This window comes from Leucoraja erinacea, chromosome 4 (genome assembly GCF_028641065.1).
Source record: "Leucoraja erinacea ecotype New England chromosome 4, Leri_hhj_1, whole genome shotgun sequence".
Taxonomy (NCBI): Eukaryota; Metazoa; Chordata; class Chondrichthyes; order Rajiformes; family Rajidae; genus Leucoraja; species Leucoraja erinaceus.
The window spans coordinates 52,498,132-52,518,637 of NC_073380.1; the positions used below are offsets into that span (position 1 = coordinate 52,498,132).

At 44.1% G+C, this 20,506-nt stretch overlaps 1 protein-coding gene across 1 annotated transcript in view; it reads right to left on the bottom strand.

The window, feature by feature from the left end:
- Positions 1-20,506, bottom strand: part of npc1 (Niemann-Pick disease, type C1) — a 41,717-nt gene that overhangs the window by 13,314 nt on the left and 7,897 nt on the right. Inside the window, exons 4-16 of the mRNA XM_055634256.1 lie at positions 19,706-19,866; positions 18,571-18,738; positions 12,088-12,337; positions 10,617-10,696; positions 9,364-9,734; positions 8,357-8,583; positions 7,056-7,156; positions 4,602-4,704; positions 4,308-4,497; positions 3,393-3,575; positions 2,186-2,300; positions 709-836; positions 18-152 (exon numbers count right to left, since the gene is read on the bottom strand). Coding sequence (XP_055490231.1) covers positions 18-152; positions 709-836; positions 2,186-2,300; positions 3,393-3,575; positions 4,308-4,497; positions 4,602-4,704; positions 7,056-7,156; positions 8,357-8,583; positions 9,364-9,734; positions 10,617-10,696; positions 12,088-12,337; positions 18,571-18,738; positions 19,706-19,866 — 2,212 coding nt within the window. The remainder of the gene's footprint in view (positions 1-17; positions 153-708; positions 837-2,185; positions 2,301-3,392; positions 3,576-4,307; positions 4,498-4,601; positions 4,705-7,055; positions 7,157-8,356; positions 8,584-9,363; positions 9,735-10,616; positions 10,697-12,087; positions 12,338-18,570; positions 18,739-19,705; positions 19,867-20,506) is intronic.

Consider the following 20,506-nt stretch of genomic DNA (forward strand, 5'->3'; position numbering starts at 1 on the left):
CAGAACTCTGTACTTACCACTATAGGGCGCATCCAGTTATTTAATAAAAATGGAGCATAGATATATTTGAAGCATCTGAACAGCAATTCTTCAGAATGATCTGCATCAACCTTCTCTTGTTTCACACAGCACACGATATCCATACGATTACTCTGCAAATGATAAACAAGTTTAGTGCCTCAGCAAGTTGTAAACCTAGTGATGCTCAGGTAGTTCAAATATAATGGTACAGTACAGGGATAAGCCCTTCGGCCCACAATGTCTGTGCTGATCATGATGCCTGGGTAAACCAATCTCATCTGTGTGCCCAAGATCCATCTCTCCATTCTCTGCATATCCATATACCCATTAGAAAGCCTCAACCACTACTATTGTATCTACATGGCCAGGCACCACCACCCTATAAAAAAATCCATACACGTATATTTTAAACTTTGCCTCTCTCACCTTAAAGCTATGCCCTCTAGCCTCTGGCATTCCCACCTTGGAAAATAGTTCTGACCGTATGCCCCGATTTATGCCTCTCAGAATGTTATAAACTTCTATCAGTTTCCCCTCAGCCAGAGGTGTTATAGAAAAGAGATAGATCAACAGATTCAAAGCTAGAGATCAATAGCTGATCAGAGACCAGTTAGGACACCAATAGCTTGGTGGTAGAGGGCAACTTGGAGTTAGTGCTCCATTGCCAGGTTCCACGGCTCTGCTCACCTCTTGTCGCTTGATATCCAGCCCGAAGAGACTTACAAAGCACGATATCTGGAGCAGGAAGTCTATGAACACAGCCATTCCGGCAAAGAGGGAGAAGGTTCGGACTGCCGGCATTGTGGACAAGGAACCTGGAAAGGGAACGTCAAAATATTTGAAAAATTTAAAGATTTTGCCCATTTCTAGTGATGTTCATGCCCCATCTCAGCACCAGATTAAATCCGCTATACACGGAGTTTGCCACGCAGGGGAACAGTATCAGCTGCAATAAAGTTTTGAAAATCTCTAAATGTACTGGAGGGTGTCCGTACTTGTCGGGTTAGGCATAGATAGGTGGTGTTTTGGGTTAGGACCTTCTCCTCAACCCGAAACGTCACTTATCCATGTCCTCAGGTAATAGACAAAAAAAAAAAATGCTGGAGCAACTCAGTGGGTCAGACAGCATCACTGGAGGAAAGGAATAAGTGACAGAATGTTGACTGACCTGCTGAATTACTCTGGTACTTTAGTAAACTGGCATCACCACTTCCTTGTATCTCCATTTTACAGCAATCATGCCAGTCTAATGCAAGTTGTAATATCTGCCTCCACCACTCGAGTGTATTCCAACCACTCACTGCATAAACAAGTTTGTAGTTTTTTTTGTCAACCTCTTGTGATTTTTGTGCTCCTAGTCATAGTGCGGAAATAGGCCATTGGCCCAACTTACCCACACTGACCATCATATCCCATTTACACTAGCCCCATTTGCCTGCATTTGGTCCACATCCCTATAAACCTGTCCCATCCATGTACTAAGATATGTGCCTTAATGATTGTTGCTACTGTGGAGTCCAAATGTAGTCTTGAGACAGCACGAAAACAGGCCGTTAGGCCCACCAAGTCTGTGCCAACCAGAGATCACCCCGTAAACACTAGCACTATCCTGCACACTAGGGACAATTTAACCAAAGCCAATTAATCTACAAGCATGCACATAAAAACATAGAACATAGAAAAATAGGTGCAGGAGTAGGCCATTCGGCACTTCGAGCCAGCAAGGCCATTCAATATGATCATGGCTGATCATCTAAAATCAGTACCCCGTTCTATGCGTTTCCCCCCATATATCTTGATTCCTTTAGCCCCAAGAGCTAAATCGAACTCTCTTGAAGTCTTGAGTGCAGGAGGAAACTGGAGCTCCTAAAGAAAATCCAAGCCGTCACGGGGAGAACGTACAAATTCTGTACAGACAGCACCCGAGGTCAGGATCGAACCAGAGTATCTGGCGCTAAGGCAGCAACTCTACCACTGCACCACTGTGCTGCCCTAAAATGTTTAGCTATAGGGGGGGGGGGGGGGGGGGGTGGCAAATTTAGTTTCTGGTTGCTGATCAAGTTCCCACATTAACTTAGTTTGTATAAAGTATGCAAAAGAACAAAATCTCATGCAATTCTCCCCCTCAGGCAGCCCACATTAAATGCAAAAGCACAGCACATACCCAGAAAGAATGCCACAGTCTCAGAGAAGGACGACAGGAAGATACTTGGTGCCACCTCGCCCAGAACCCTGCCAATCTGTTGGTCAATCGACTCGTTGAGCAGCCGTTTGTCTCTCTGCAGGGAGGAGAGAAGTGTAAAAAATAAACTGTAGAGTGACCAGAGCAAAACAATGCTGGAGGAACTCAGCGGGTCAGCCAGCATCTCTGGAGTAAATGGGCAGATGTTGTTTCACATCAGAATCTTTCTTCAGACTGGAGTAGTGGTGAGAAAACCGGAAAAGATATGTTGGGGATGGGATAAAGCCTGGCAAATGATAGGTGGATACAGGCGAGGGGGCAATTGGCAAGATGGGTGGAGATAAGAGATTCTGGCTCAGAACATCGGTGAACAGCAGGAATCAGAGGGGGGGGGGGGGGGGGGGGCAGTGAGAGTGTGTTAGAACTACTGGAGAGAGCAGGGGAAGAAAGGTACAGGAACAGGCCCTTTAGCCCACAATGTCAATGCTGAACATGTCCAACTATCCTCCTCTCCCAGTGCATGATTGAGGATGAAGCAGAGGAGGAAGACTTCAAAGTAGGATGCAAAGTGCTAGTAACTCAGCAGGTTAGGCAGCATCTCTGGAGAAGGGTTCCAACCCAAAACGTCAGCTCATGTTCTCCAAAGATATTGCTCGACCTGCTGAGCTACTCCAGCATCCGCAGTTCCTTGTGTCGCCATACAAAGTAGGCAGAATTTGAGAATTTGCAGTGGAGCTCAGCAAGTTGAGCAGCATTGGGGGATAGAGATTGTTGACATTTCAGATCAAGATCTGCATCAGGATTGAATGAGAGAGGAAAGTGGTGCAAAGGAGGAGAGAAGAATCAGGGGCCAGTAGGTGGTTGATAGACCAAGGAGGAGTGAAGAATGATGGGCGGATGGAGAAGGAAAGTGAGTGTTGGGTGGAAGCAGGCAAGAAGAGAGGCAGATGGAGCAAGGTGGGAAGAGAGAGGTGAAGGCGGAGACACAGGCTGGAGTATGACAACAAGGAACTAAGGCGACCAGTGCTGGAATCTGACAATTATGGATATCAGGAGCAATTATTGGAGAGGATAACGGCAGATGGAGCTGTGTCAGTACTGTGCGGATGGAGCCAGAATGGGAAGGAAATGAGTGTCATCAGGAACAATCAAGTTAACTGCATGAAAAGCAGAGTGATAACGTGCATACCCTGAAGGTCTGCACAATGATGAAGATATTGTCCACACCGACTGCCAGCACCAGGAAGGGAATGACTTCAATGACGATCAGAGTGATGGGGATTCCAGCATAACTGAAGATGCCGAGGGAACAGGCCACTGAGCTCAGGACTATCACAATGCCGGCTATTCCCAGAGAGATCTTGGAGTCCACCTGCAAAAGACACAAAAAAAATTGGCACAGGGCACAATGCTAAAATTTTATCAAGGCGGCTGATATATTATCTAGAAAATGTGAACAAGATCCCCCTCATACCCTACACCCTGTGCGGAAAAGATTGTTCCTCAGGTCCCCATTAAATCTATTTCCTCGCACCTTAACCCATGTTCTCTAGTTCTTCATTCCTCACTCCAGGAAAGATTGGATGCACCCCATCATTTTCTCTCCTGATTTTTTTTACACGTCTATAAGATTACCTCTTAGGCTCCTACGCTCCAAAGAATGACATCTTAGCCTGAACAACCTCTCCCTGTAGGAAGTAATTGCAGATGCTGGTTTACGACAAAAACCCGAGTAACACAGCGGGACCGGCAGCATCTCCGAAGAGAAGGAATGAGTGATGTTTTGGGTCGAGACCCTTCTTCAGACTCAGGCCCACAAGTCCTGGCAACACCCTTGTAAATCTTCTCCGCACTCTTTCCAGCTTAATGGCATCTTTCCTTTAGCAGGCTGACCAAAACTGAACACAATGTTCTAAGTGCACCATCACCGACATCTTGTGCAACTGTAAAATAATGTCCCAACTTCTATATTTAGTTCCTGGATTCAAGGCCAACATGCCAAATACTTTCTTCACACCATCTACATCTGACACTACTGTCAGAGAAATGGCATAATTTTCTTCCTTCCTCTCGTTAAAGTGGTGGGTATACCTGCTTTACCTACCAGGCAGTTCGCACAGCTCCTTATGTGTCCCAACGCAATGGAGATGTACAAGAACATGATAATGTAGCTGATAAGAATAGTTTTGACGTCACTGTTACTTTCACGATTTATTTCATCTTCAATACTCCGTTCAGACGAGAATGAAATGCTCAAGTTGGAATTATTATAACTTTTCAGAAAATCCACAAATCTGGAGGAAGAAGCGAAGAGTGTTAAATTGTTCCAAGGAATCTGCATGACAGAAAACAATACAAGAATTAAACTAGTAAATGGGTTCCATTAGGCATTACTTACACTTTCTCCCAAGCCAAGACTTTGTTTAGTTTTTCAGTGTCATTGTGATAATTAATTACAGGGAATGTGATCACCAGTGCTGTTGCATTATTATAATCTTCATCTGTGGGATTTAAAGATGTCAGCATTATACAAGGAGCAGGACAGAGTATTAGATTAGATTAGACTGTAGTCTGGGATTCACTGAAAAATGTTTATCTTTTGCCATGCCTTCTCTTCCTCCCACACATCTGCATACAAATCTGCGTACAGCACAAGAACAGGCTCTTTGGCCCATAATGTCGGTGCCAAACATGATGCCAACTCTCATCTTATCCATATGTCCCCATACCCATGCTTCAATCCAAAAGTCTCTTAAATGTCACCATTTGTATTTGCCTCAACCACCAGTAGCGTTCCAGGACTCGCCATCCTGTGTAAAAAGCTTTCCCAGCACATCCTGTTAAACTTCGCCCCTTTCACCTTAAAGTTATGCACTTTAGTGATTATTTTACCACCTTGCGGGGAGGAGGAGGGAAGAAAAAAAATGTTCTGATCATCTACTCAATCTATGCCTCAATTTTACATTCTTCGATAGGTCTCCCCACAACCTCTGGCATTCCAGAGAATACAATCCAAGTCTGTCCAACTCTCCTGTAGTTCATAGCCTCTGACCCAGGCATCATTCTGGTAAATCACCTCTGCAACCTTTCTCAACCCTCCACATCCTTCTGGAATGAGGTGACCAGAAAGGCAGGTAATACTCCAAAGTCCAATAACACTGTATCATAACTTCCTGACTCTTATACTCAATGCCCTGACCGGGAACTAGTGAGCGCTGGAATATTGCATTGAGGGAGCAGACCCGACGGGTCTGCATTTGGTCTAATTACTATTAACCGTCATGCCATTAATTGTATTTTCCCCCTCCCCTTACCGCCCAAAGTGTAACACCTCACACTTGCTTGGATTAAAATCCATCTGCCATTTCTGTAGCTGATCTCTATCCCGCTGTTTACCTTGACAGCCTCCCTCAGTTTGTGACCCCAGATAATCTTGGTTATCAACTGGATCCAAGTTCCACAGCCATCTCCAGCTTGCAATTCCTAGTCCTGGATTAAAGTCCAACATGGATAAGTCCCAAAAAGTTGCTCATCAATGTTGGGCCCAAAATGTCACAATGTTCTGCAGAGATAGTGCTTGAGCCACTGAGTTACTCCAGCATTGACTTTCTGGATTGTCCAGTAGAGTATCTGTTGTGCCACCACCATCTCACCATTTAATCTGACCGAGCTCACATTAAATGAACATGAAATGGTGCATTAAAAGTCCAGAGGGAGCAATCCAAGTGGTATGGAGACAACTCAATGTGGCACTTCATTCAAGTTGCTACAGTGGAGATCAGCTCAAGTTTCCCACACTTAGACTGCTTTAAACAAAATAAAGCTAGTGTGACAGCATTCGCACTGCAGGCGAGATAGACAATCCACAATTCAACACATCACAGGCTTGGCAGAATTAGACTCATGGCATTTGTGGAAACAGTGAAGAATTGCTGTCTTACAGCGCCAGAGACCCGGGTTCCACACCAACTACAGGTGCTGTCTGTATGGAGTTTGTACGCTCTCTCCGTGACCTGCGGGGTTTTCTCCGGGTGCTCTGGTTTCCTCTCACACTCGCAAGACGAACCATTTTGTTGGTTAATTGTCTCGGTAAAATTGTCCCTAGTGTGTGTAGGATAGTGCTAGTGTACGGGGCAGTCTCAGTGGGTCGAAGAGCCCATTTCCGTGCTGTATCATTAAACTAAAAATGGTGTAGCTGTCTGGTATATAATATAATTGTAGCAAATTTTATTACACAAAGTTGAAATTTTGACATTTAAGTAGATTAGGAAAAAAGAATGAATTGACGAATGGGCAGAAATTTTTCTGGTTACCTTTGAGAAATGCTTAATCCTCAGTGACATTTCTGAAGTTACTGGTTCAATTAGACATTTAAATACTCCACCACTAGCCTTGGTCACAGAAATGAATCTGAATTTGTGAAACTGAGGAAAGCAATGGAGAAAAAACATTGCTCTCCATAGACGCCACCCACCTTACTGACCATTTATCCATTTGGGTATGAAGGGTCCCGATCCAAAACATTACTTATCCAATCTCGCAGATGCTGCCTGACCTGCAGAGTTACTCCAGCACTCTTGCTGATCATTTACCCATTTCAACAATTCCGAGTCTACACAGTTTTTTTATTTTAGATTGTAGATTTAGATTATGATAGGAGATACGAGGCAAGTTTATGTTTAAATGGAGGGATACGAGTTATGTGCAGGTGGATAAGTGATGATCTTGGCATCATGTTAGATACAGACATTGTGGGCTGAAGGGCAAGCTCTCACTCTGAACGGTTCTATGTTCCAACTCATCCAATGAGACCCTTTACTTGCAAACATAAATATGCTTTTAAAGTACTTACCATTGTACCCCCCTACAACCAACCACGGGAAAACAGGTCCACCAAATGTTCCCAAACACGGGTCATGAAGCATTGTTGTGTCATTAAGTGAAGCAGGAGCCCTGTAAAGCCAATTTTGATCGTCTCAGATGCAATATATCGATTCAAATACTATCAAGTAAAATAGCCAAACTTTGAAATTACAGTGCACCAAAACAAAAAAGCAACTTTTGCCAACTGGTTTAGCAAGAGTTATGGAGACAAGAGACTGTAGATGTTGGAATCTTAAGCAAGATACAAGGAACTTTCCTTCCAAGATACATATTCCTTCCACAGATGTTGCCTGACCCACTGAGTTCCTCCAGCACACAGAATCCATTGCATGCACACCACGCAGCACACCCCCCCCCCTTCAGAAATAATGTCCTGGAACTCGCTGCCTGAAAGTGCATGTTAATTGTCAAATGCACAAATGGAAATGGGATTAGTTTGGGGTGATGGTGGTGGGTACGTCGAATCAGCAGTCAAAGAAAGTGGTAGAGACAGGTACAAATACAACATTTGCAAGTCACTTCAACAAGTACACGAATAGCAAAGGTTTGGAGGGAATTGAGACTAGTTTACTTAAGCAACTTTGACGAGACTAGTTTAGTTAAGCAACTTTGTTGGCATGGACAAGTTGCCAAAGACCCATTTTGTGTTGTATAGGCTATCGATTCTACAAAGCTTCTTCCCCACTTGAATCTCAAGAGGAGAAATGTACCCAGGATAGGGGAACCAGAGAATATTGGTTTAAGGTGAGGGGGAAGAGAGGGAGACATTTTAATAGGAACCCAAGGGGCAACTTTCACTGCAGATGGTGGCGGGTATATAGAACGAGATGCCAGGGCAGGTACAGCAACATTCAAGACACTTGGACAGGTGGATAGGAGAATGGTCTCAATACAAAATGCCACCTATCCATGTTCTCCAGAGACGCTGCCTGATCTGCTGAGTTACTCCAGCACTTTGTGTCCTTTTGTACATAGATGGGTATGATTTAGAGGGATATGGACCAAGTGCAGGCAAATGAGACTAGCTTAGATGAGACATTTGGTTGGCATAGACAACTTAGGACAAATGGTCTGTTTCTGTGCTGTATGACCCGACTAAATAAATACTGACAGCTTGCAATTAACCAAACCAAACTTCAAGGTATCAAAGCAGATCCAGGGAACAATTAACAAGTGGCACTGTGTTTAATGCCTTGGATTTGCATTGGAAGCAGGAAAATAAACACCCAAATCACTTTGTAATTAGCTTCCATCTCAATGGTTACATACCTGGAGCAATAGAGGAAGTGGCTGTGGTAGTCAGCATACACAAACCAGTAGTCACCCACAGAATGATCAAGGACGGCGTGACTGTTCTGGAAGTAGTTGAGGACACTGAGGATGGTGCAGTTATTGTTATATGGAGACAGAGGTGCCAGGCAAATGTCCTGCAGCTGCACACTTTCATTCTTGTAAGAAGCTTCTAAATCCTGGATTGCATCCTGCAGGTCTAGCACCTAAAGTCAAAAGTTTCAACACGTGAGCTAATGGAATCTTGCCTCCAGCAGATTGTCAACTGGAGGAGAAGCAACCAAGGACAATATTCAGTGAGACATTTCTACAATAGTTGGTATAGAAAATAACATTTGTTACACAGCCTGCTAGGTTTAGTTCATAAGTTCTGGGAGCAGAATTAGGGCATTCAGCCAAACAAATCTACTCTACCATTCAATCATGGCTGATCTATCTTTCCCTCTCAACCCCATTCTCCTCAAAACCCCCGACATCTGTACTAATCAAATTTATTATTGTCATGTGCTACAGAGAAAAGCTTTGTGCTACAAAGAAATGCTATCAAAATGAGATAATATTTCTGCATAACAAAAGTACTAATCAAGTACAGCAGGTAGAGCAAAGGGGAAGATAGAGTGCAGAATATAGAACAGAATTTCAGCATTGTAGTGCATCGGGCCAATCTCTTCAATAGGAGAGAGGTGAATAGATAGAGCAAAGGGAAAGATAAAATGCTCTTAAAATATTCCCAGATGTATGCCCAAGTCCTCAACCTTCGACAAGCCCCACCTTACACTGGGCCGCCTCTAGATGTTGAACCCGCTTGCTAAATCTTGCAACCCAACTTTGATGCTTTGTCAGCCACCTAGTGGAACCCCACTGCAGACTCCCTTTACCAATCGTCATCTCCACCAAAACCCCAACCCCCAATTGGTTTAGTCCTTGCAACTCTTGCCACTATGCCAGGTTCATCCAAAGCAAGGCAATTTAGAAACAGGACGTACCTGGTGTAATATATCTTTGCTCAATGGTGGGCCAAAAGGCACATCCGATCCTGACGGATATGGGGAGAACGTTGACCAGTTGGTGTGTGGGGCTGTAATAATCAGCTGCTCAGTGCGAAAGAAAGGTCCAAAGTGAGTGTCAAAATAATATTTTTCCTTGCGGGCTTGACTGGAAGGGGCAGACCAGATTTCCACGGGATCAGTGGTTATCCTCATGAACACCAAGCCTGAAGAGCAGACTGCGATGGCGACGATGGTGAAGATGATAACTGGAGCAGGGTTTCTCACACAGAAGGACCCCCACTTTGAGAATATGTCGCGCAAGAGAGCTTCAGATTTTGCACCAAGCTGTTCACAACAGGACATCTTATCTGGAGGGCAGAACAGGCGAGGTGAACAGACTGGGAAATGATCAATGTAATCAGCATTCCATCCCCCACCTCACTCCACAATGTGGTGGACATAGACCCTGCTAGTACAGGCCTTTTGGCCACAATGATCAAAGACTAATCTTCTCTGGCTGCATGTAATCTGCATATCCATATCCATGTGCCTATCTAAAACTCCAAGGGCCACAGTGATATCTGCTTCCACTACCACCCCTCGCAGCACATTCCAGGAACCTATTACTCTCTGGATAAAAAACCGTTCCCCAGACAACTCCTTTAAACTTCTCCTTGCACCTTATAACTTAAAGCCACGTCTTCCAGTATTGGACATTTCCATCCTGGGAAAGAGGTTCTGACTGTCTACACTATCTATGCCTCAATCATATACACTTCTCAAGTCTCCCTCAACTTTAGGTGTTCCAGGCATCCAAGTTGCCAACATCCTCTTATACCCAACACTCCCTGATCAGGCAGCATTCCAGTGACCTCCTACACCCTCGTCAAAGCTTCCTCATTCTTCCTGTAATGGGGTGACCAGAACTGCACAATATTCCAAATGCTGCCTAACCAAAGTCTTAGAGCTGCAATAGGACTTCTTACTCAAGCCCTAATCCCTGAAGGCAGCACACTAAGTGCCATTCATCACCTTATCCACAGACATTGCCACTTGCAGGGAGCTATGGACTTGGAGCCCAAGATCCCTCTGAAAACCTATGCTGTTAAAGCCAACACCTTTACATTTGCCCTCCCAAAGTCAAACACCTCAATAAAAAGCTATTAATATAATCAAAATTATTACTTCAAGTAACTTTAGCCACAGATCTTATTTCACAATTCAGATTGCTAAGAAAAAAGTGAACCTACCAAGATCGTGATTGACGTTGACAGAATGGCTCGTGCTGGCATCCATAATCGGTGCATATTCAGAAACTACACGCTGCTTCCTGAAGCAGAATGAAGAGATTCAGAACAAGCAGACACAGAAAGAGATACTTTATATACTTTGCAGCCAGCTCTCAGGCCTGCGGCTTGTGTAACTTTAAATGGCTGCACATAGATTCAAACAGTTAGAACAAGGATGTCTGTATTAGCAACCAATACATTACCATGTCTGTGCACTCTATTACATGGGAGCCCACAAACATCCATTGCAGGCCAATAGAACAGGCCCTTCCTCAATCTCTGTGCAGACAGAAGACAGTGAGGTCAGGAAGAGGGGCGAGGGTGGGATCAGTTATGCCCCTGTCCCACTTAGGAAACCTGAACGGAAACCTCTGGAGACTTTGTGCCCCACCCAAGGTTTCCGTTCGGTTCCCGGTGGTTTTTGTGAGTCTCCCTATCTGCTTCCACTACCTGCAACCACCTGCAGCCTCCGGAAACCACACGGAAACCTTGGGTGGGGCCAAATCTCCAGAGGTTTCCGTTCAGGTTTCCTGGGACAGGGGCATTAGTAACATTTATAGTAAAAATGTATGGAATTCCCTGCCACAGAGGGCTGTGGAGGCCAAATCACTGGATGGATTTAAGAGAGTTAGATAGAGCTCTAGGGGCTAGTGGAGTCAAGGGATATGGGGAGAAGGCAGGCACGGGTTATTGATAGGGGACGATCAGCCACGATCACAATAAATGGCAGTGCTGGCTCGAAGGGCTGAATAGCCTCCTCCTGCACCTAGTTTCTATGTCTATCTATGTATCTATGTAACATGGAAAGTTAGATATGGTAGTAGACATAAGGAACTGAAGATGCTGGTTGATAAGAGATAAATTGTTAGAGATACACAACTAGGCAGCATTTCAGACTCAAGTCGGAACAGTCTCAACCCAAAACGTCACTTCTCCAGAGATGTTGCCAGATGCACCGAGTTGTTACAGCACTTAGTCTTTTTAAATTAGTTAGTAACTGGGTAATTGATACCACTGATGGCAGTAAAGACTTGACATTGACCCCAAGATTCACTTCTATATTTCTTAAGTTGCCATTCAACCCATCGTGTCAATGCTGGCTTCAATCATTCCCATTCCCCCACATTTCCCTGCAACATTCCCCACTTTCACACAACCATCACCCCCCACCCACCTACACAAGGAAAGATTTAGTGCTCAGTTAACCAACCAGCAGGATTGGATTATGCAAGAAGAAACCCACACAGTCAGCGAGAACACCACACAGCACCCAAGCTCAGAGTTGCAGATCTCTGGAATGTAGCTGTTTGAAACAGTTTCCATGATTTCTCTAATGGCTTCCACAATGGAAGCACCTTTTTGTCTATAAAGAGATGTCTTGTTTAGCTCGGATGCAAAATAGACATACATTTTCCAGCTTGAAGATAATTACCTGCAAAACCATACACCAATGACTGCTCCCCCAAAGGAGAGCAGAAAGAACAGATAGAAAATCCACATTATGACTGCCATAGCGTCCAAACCAAAGATGGTCCATGGTACAGGTGGTGGTGGCAGCACTGGCTTTGGGCCACAAACAAGGGTGCAATCCTGACAGCTGCACGGTGGTGAGCCATCTTCTAACGACTCATTGCAGCCTTTGGTTTTGTTGTTCATGGGGATCATTGCACCAACAGGAAGATCTAGGAAAAGAGTCATAGAATCATACAGTGTGGAAACAGGCCCTACTTGCCCATGCCGACCAACATGCCTCATCTACAGTACACTTGCCTGCATTTGGCTCGTATCCCTCTAAACATGGTCCTATCCATTTACCTGCCCAAATGATTCTTAAACATTGCAACTGTACCTGCCTCAACTACTTCCTCTGGCAGCTCGTTCCTTATACCCACCACCCTTAGTATAGAAAAAGTTACCCCTCAGGCTCCTATTAAATCTCCCCCCCCTCCCTCCCCACCTTAAACCCACATCCTCTGGTTTGTGATACACCTACTCTGGACAAATGTTTCTCTGCATTTACCCTATCTATTCCTCTCATGATTTGTACACCACTAAAATCACCCCTCAAACTCCTGCGCTCCGAGGAATGAAGTCCTATACGGCTCAACCTCTCCCTATACCTCAGGCCCTCGAGTCCTGTCAAAATACTCAAAGGAGGGAGGAGGCAAGGGTGGTACAGTTCCCAGTCTCAGCTCCTGTCCAGGGTGGTGGCCGGAGACGTCAGGACCAACGGGACACCGACTGCAAGCACGGAGATCCCGGAGACCCACAGCCAGCAGCAGCCCAGCCCCGTTCCAGCTCCAGAGGAACACACTCCCTGTAGGGACAGAAGCTGATGGTGTGCAAGGTACGTCTTGTTCTTGGGGTGGCGCAGCTCGGGCTGTGGGCGAACTGCCACTTGTAGCGGCCCATCGGGGAGCGGATTCCTCTGGAGTTGGATGCGGAGGGGGGTATTGTGCTGTTTGATCGCCCCCTGCTATCCCAGGGACATGGAGACACAGCGGCTTTTGAGAATGGTGGGCAATCACTTCCAAAGTTCTGCGCACACAGTCAGTACACCTCTCCTACACTCGTCTCCCGCACTAAGATCATCTTGCAGAGAATGATCCCAGCCTAACCCTCCCTATTCTCTCCAATTCTGCAAGAAAAAACTACATTGAAGACTCAAACTCGCGATCGAGTAACTGCCGTGATCGAGGCGCAAACTCGCGACCTTGCGGATACGATCCGAGCACTCTACCACTGAACCAGCCGTTAAAATCTACGCTAAAAATCTTCCATTCCGAAAGCCGAAAAATTCCAAATTACGAAAAGTGTCTGGTCCCAAGGCTTTCGGATAAAAGGTTGTGCTGTATTTCTAAAATGTGGAGGCCCTTCCCATTGATGCTGCTATCAAATACTTGCATTTCTTGCACTGTTTCACCCCTTCTGCACGTTATGGGACTGCACCTGGTATATCCCACGTATAATGTGATTTGACTGGATAGTAAAGCTTTCCATTATATCTCAGTGCACGTAACAACATTTAGAGCAGCTCCTCGATTGAAGGTCAAGGTACTGGTAGATGAACCAGTGCAGCCCATTTAGTGAAGTTGTTCCCAATGCTGTTGGTGGAGGAGTTTTAGGAACTAGACAAAATGAAGGAACAGCTGTACTGCCAAGTCAGGGTGGAGTTCTCAAGAGGAACTTTAGGGGATTGTGCTCCAACCCTGACCTTCAATCAAGGGGCTGCTCTCAAAGTATAGGCATATTATTGTCATGTGTACAGTGAAGAGCAATCTAGTCAAATCGTATTGTGCACAAGTGCAATTAAGCCATACAAATGAACAGGTAGCGCAAGGAGAAATAAATACTAGAGAACAGAATGTAGCATTGAAGCATTACAGTTACAGAAAAAAAAATCTATCGTCTGCAATAAAAGAGGTTGATGAATTGCTGCATAGCTTTTAAATTACAACACAATTGAGAAAAATATCAACCTTCTGCTCTAGCCTCAAACAGAACAGACAAATAATAATACAATCCTGGGCCTCTGCTTAGACAATACATTTCACTATCTTATCTATTCAAGATTTGTTCTTGAAACCTTTCTCCTCCTCACATGGGAGTCTGCTTTCGGCTTGGCTTCAAAGTGTTTGGTAGAATTCGTAAGTAATTTTGGTGATATTACTTGACAGGGATCGCGACGTGAACGCTTCTACATTGACGAGCGCAACCACCTACACGCAAACCCTGCGAAGACCCAAGCCTGCTCGTTCCATCTCAGGAACCGGGAAGCAAACAGACCCCTTAACATCACAAGGTCTGGAACACCTCTTGAGCACTGCACCAACCCTGTCTACCTTGGTGTAACACTGGATCGCACTCTCTCCTATAAGGAACACGTCGGAAAAAAAAAAACTGAAAGTTAACTCCCGAAATAACATCCTCCGGAAGCTGACCAACTTCAAATGGGGAGCCACAGCACACACATTAAGATCTACTGCTCTGGCCCTGTGCTACTCCTCTGCGGAGTATGCGTGTCCTGTCTGGGAGAGATCATCCCATGCCAAGAAACTAGACCTAGCGTTGAATAACACCTGCTCCTCAATCACTGGCTGCTTGAAGCCCACCAACATAAACAACCTGCACCTCCTCGCTGGCATTGCCCCTGCTGATGTGAGACGGGAAGTCGCCAGCCGAGTAGAAATGACCAAGGCCACAAGTGATGGACGCCACCTCCTCTACGGATGTGTACCCCCGGCCCAACGGCTGAAGTCCAGGAGAAGCTTTCTCAGCCATGTTCAGCCCCTAATAGCATCACGGGAAGAAACGAGACTCCAACTATGGACAAAAAGGCTTGAGGACGACCCCCCCTCCTACTGACATGGGTATCCCTCCTTCTGAAGCCCTCCCTCCGGGCTCAGAAGCACCATGGGTCCAGTGGAAGATGCTCAACCGCCTGAGAACAGGAACAGGGCGATCAAAAAGCTGCCATGGCCAGATGGGGCTATGAAACTGGCCAAACCACCTGTGAATGTGGAGGAGGACCATACAATGCAGCACTGCCTTGTCTGCCCCCTACTACCCAACCAGTGCAGCCCAAAGGATCTTGCAGTGTTCAATAAAAACGCAAAGGACTGTGTAAAGGAATGGGAAACTGTCATATAACCAACCAGCTTCAAAGACACGAAAAGAAGAAGGGAGTCTGCTGAAATATATTATTTTCCCTCATGGCAGCTTTCCAACTACTGAAATAACTCCCAATTTAGATGTTGATCTCAAGCAGAACGTGCAGTCAGTTTTGTGAAAGATAAAATATTAACTTAGTCAATACTCAAGCACCACATCATTTAACAACTTATTATTCTTTTGTTGCACCAAAAGATGACCTATCAAGATACTCAATTTGATCACGAGTTTAAATTTAAATAATTTTTTAGTTTAGAGATACACCATTGAAATACGCCCTTCGGCCCACTGAGTCCACGCCGACCAGTGATCCCCACACACCAACACTATCCTACACACACTAGGGACAATTTACAATTATACCAAGCCAATTAACAAACAAACGTGTACGTCTTTGGAGTGTGGGAAGAAACTGGAGATCCCAGAGAAAACCAACGCAGTCACGAGGAGAAAGCATAAACTCCGTACATGTAACACTCGTAGTCAGGGCCGTACCATAGTCTCTGGCGTTGTAAGGCAGCAACTCTAAAGCTGCGCCACTGGGCCACCCTAAAGAGATGTAGAAGAGAAATGGAGGACATTTAAAGGGGAAATTTTAAGAGTACAGAATCTTTATGTTCCTGTTCGGTTGAAAGGAAAGTAAAAATTGGAAAGAGCCCTGGTTTTCAAGGGAAATTGGACATCTTGTTTGGAAAAAGAGGGAGATCTATAATAATTATAGGCAGCATGAAGTAAATGAGGTGCTTGAGGAATATAAGGAATGTAAAAAGAATCTTAAGAAAGAAATTAGAAAAGCTAAAAGAAAGGAGGTTGCTTTGGCAAGTAAGGTGAAAGTAAATCCAAAGGGTTTCTACAGCTATATTAATAGCAAAAGGATAACGAGGGATAAAATTGGTCCATTGGAGAGACAGAGTGGACAGCTATCTGCAGAGCCAAAAGAGATGGGGGAGATATTGAACAATTTCTTTTCTTCGGTATTCACTAAGGAGAAGGATATTGAATTATGTGAGGTAAGGGAAACTGGTAGAGTAGCTATGGATACTATGAGCTGCAAAGTAAAAGAAGTACTGACACTTTTGAAAAATATAAAAGTGGATAAGTCTCCAGGTCCTGACAGGATATTCCCTAGGACATTGAGGGAAGTTAGTGTAGAAATAGCCGGGGCTATGACAGAAATATTTCAAATGTCATTAGAAACGGGAATAGTCCCCGAGGATTGGCGTACTGCGCATGTTGTTCCATTGTTTAAAAAGGGTTCTAAGAGTAAACCTAGCAATTATAGGCCTGTTAGTTTGACTTCAGTGGTGGGCAAATTAATGGAAAAGATACTTCAAGATAATATATATAAGCATCTGGATAAACAGGGTCTGATTAGGAACAGTCAGCATGGATTTGTGCCTGGAAGGTCATGTTTGACTAATCTTCTTGAATTTGTTGAAGAGGTTACTAGGGAAATTGACGAGGGTAAAGCAGTGGATGTTGCCTATATGGACTTTAGTAAGGCCTTTGACAAGGTTCCTCATGGAAGGTTGGTTAAGAAGGTTCAACTGTTGGATATAAATGCAGGAGTAGCAAGATGGATTCAACAGTGGCTGAATGGGAGAAGCCAGAGGGTAATGGTGGATGGTTGTTTGTCGGGTTGGAGGCAGGTGACTAGTGGGGTGCCTCAGGGATCGGTGTTGGGTCCTTTGTTGTTTGTCATGTACATCAATGATCTGGATGAAGGTGTGGTAAATTGGATTAGTAAGTAATGAGATGATACCAAGATAGGGGGTGTTGTGGATAATGAAGAGGATTTCCAAAGTCTACAGAGTGATTTAGGCCATTTGGAAGAATGGGCTGAAAGATGGCAGATGGAGTTTAATGCTGATAAATGCGAGGTGCTACACCTTGGCAGGACAAATCAAAATAGGACGTACATGGTAAATGGTAGGGAATTGAAGAATACATTTGAACAGAGGGATCTGGGAATAACCGGGCATAGTCCCTTGAAGGTGGAATCTCATATAGATAGGGTGGTAAAGAAAGCTTTTGGTATGCTAGCCTTTATAAATCAGAGCATTGAGTATAGAAGCTGGGGTGTAATGTTAAAATTGTACAAGGCATTGGTGAGACCAAATCTGGAGTATGGTGTACAATTTTGGTTGCCCAATTATAGGAAGGATGTCAACACAATAGAGAGAGTACAGAGGAGATTTACTAGAATGTTGCCTGGGTTTCAACAAGTTACAGAGAAAGGTTGAATAAGTTAGGTCTTTATTCTCTGGAGCGCAGAAGGTTAAGGGGGGACTTGATAGAGGTCTTTTAAATGATGAGAGGGATAGACAGAATTGATGTGGATCAGCTTTTCACTTTGAGAATAAGGAAGATTCAAACAAGTGGACATGACTTCAGAATGAAGGGACAGAAGTTTAGGGGTAACATGAGGGGGAACTTCTTTACTCAGAGAGTGGTAGCGGTGTGGAATGAGCTTACAGTGGAAGTGGTGGAGGCAGGTTCGTTGGTATCATTTAAAAATAAATTGGATAGGCATATGGATGAGAAGGGAATGGAGGGTTATGGTATGAGTGCAGGCAGGTGGGACTAAGGGAAAAATGTTGTTCGGCACGGACTTGTAGGGCCGAGATGGCCTGTTTCCGTGCTGTAATTGTTATATGGTTAAATGATACTCATGATCAAGTGTAAGGATTTTGCTCAGCAAACATCACACCCGATGTTAACTCAAACTCAAAGCCTCAATGGGACATTCAGAGCAATCAATACTTGACATTTTTCTCCTGCTCATTATAATTTAACATAGAAACATAGAAAATAGGTGCACTAGTAGGCTATTCGAGCCAGCACCGCCATTCAATATGATCATGGGTGATCATCCAAAATCAGTACCCCATTCCCACTTTCTCCCCATATCCCTCGATTCCATTAGCCTAAAAGAGCTAAATCTAACTCCCTCTTGAAAACATCCAGTGAATTGACCTCAACTGCTTTGTGGCAGAGAATTCCACAGATTCACAACTCTCGGGGCAAAAAAGTTTGTCCTCATCTCAGTCCGAAATGGCTTACCCCTTATTCTTGAACATCAAAGCAATGGTGAACTATTCAATTGCAGAGTGGTTTCTGTAATTTTTCATCCAGGAAGGACACTGTTGCATTGAACAAATACCACACTGACAAGCTATAATAAAGTCAGTGTTCAAATAACATCTTTGTACAAAGTCAAAATAGTGGAATAAATTAAGCTTACCGCCAAAAATAGGAATAATGTTGAAGGGAGTCTGGGCATTCTGTGTGGTACTCATGTACTGAATCCAGTTGGTAGCATTGCAGTCCTTTGCATCTTTTCCACAAAGTAACCCCAGAGCTTTTTCATTACTTGAGGGAGACTGAACATCTTTACAGGCATTGTACATGGCTGAATGAAAAAATAACCATCAGCATCATCAGTACCAGCTAGTCTCAAGATAAAATAGGGAGTTGACAAGTTATTCATTATCCATAAAGCAACTTAGATTCTTTGGCAAGTGGATTTGTGTTGCTGGCTTTACACCCACAGAGTGTGGTTTACAGAGCACTACATTTATATATTCTGTTGCGCTGCTGCAAGTAAGAATTTCATCGTTCTGTTTGGGACATATGACAATAAAACACTCTTGGTGGGATGAAGTTGGGCAATAGATTTCACAGCCAAGAACTCCAAAGCGCAAAATCCCCAACATGGCAATGATCTGGTCTGACAAAGATGCTACAGACCCACTATTGCTGCAACTGCAAGGCTTGTAACAGTTTTTAGTTTAGAAATGTGTTTAAACACATTAGTATAAATTGCAGACATGATCAAATGAATATCCTGGTGTCATTCTACCTTGGCGATGTGGTATGAGAGTAATGGAGCAATCCTCTGGGAAAGGCCATGAACTTAGAAAACTTGGCACAGAAGTATACAATTATGAAAGGCATAGATAAATGGATAGTCAGAACAAATTTCCACACAGTGTGGAAATGTCCAAGACTCAAGGGCATAGCTTTAAGGTGAAAGGAGCAGTTTAAAGGAGATGTGAATGGCAAGTTTTAAAACAGTGTTGGATGCCTGGAATGTACTTCCAGAGATGGTGGTGGTGGCAGCTATGATAGCAGTGTTTAAGAGGGTTTTAGATGAGGCATATAGATATGCAGGTAACAGATAACGTGCAGGCAGAAGAGTATATTTAACTTGGCATCATGTTTGGCACAAACAATGTGGGCTGAAGGGCCTGTTCTTGTGCTATGTGGAACTAGTTACTGACAAAGAAGGTTACTGAAGATAAAGCTCATCTTCCTGACCATCCTGATGCCGTTCCTTCGCCAGCAAATGCCAAATGTTGCATTAAAAGAAGTCTCACCATTTGCAAAGCTTGATCCAATGTAGTATTCCACTTCTGTGATGCTGGTTTGATTCTGAATGTACGGTTCAAACTTGGTGGCATTGACAAACAAGCTCTGAACGGGACTGCAAGTCAGTTCACAGTAAAAGGTCATGAAGTTATGAAAACAAGATGGGCACCTGCAAGATAAGTGTCAAGGACAGGTGAGCGTCAGGCTTTAAAGAAAACAAGTGCTCAGAATGCCAGAGTTCTTTTCCCAAAACACTCAGTACAGCAATACTCAATTTGTTGAGCAATTTTGTCAGACAATACAAAAGCTATCACCTTCCAATCTGTCTGGTATGCAGTTGTATGAACCAATATATCTTAAACCCCATTCACTTTCCTTAGTTTAGAACCTCAATACCCTTCCTAACAAAACTGGTTGTTTTTATACTGCCTGAACCCCTCCCCAGTTTTATATCTTTATTAAGGCAATTTGTTTTGGACTATGAGCATGTGCAGAAATGCATTTTGACATTTTTATTTTTTTCCCCCAAAAGCTGGCTCCAAAAGAAATACACTCCAAAAGCACTAGGAACAGAATTAGGCCATTCGATCCACCATTCAATCATGGCTGATCTATCTTTCACTCTCAACCCCATTCTGCTTCCTTCTCCCCATAACTCGTGACACCCATACTAATCAAGAATTACTTATCTCTTGGACTACCAAAGAAACTTTAAAAGCATCTCAATGTTTCACGTTTGAGGAACAAAGGATTAGTCAACGCAACCTGTGCTCTTCAATCCTTTGACTAAGCAGGCACATAGCTGCACA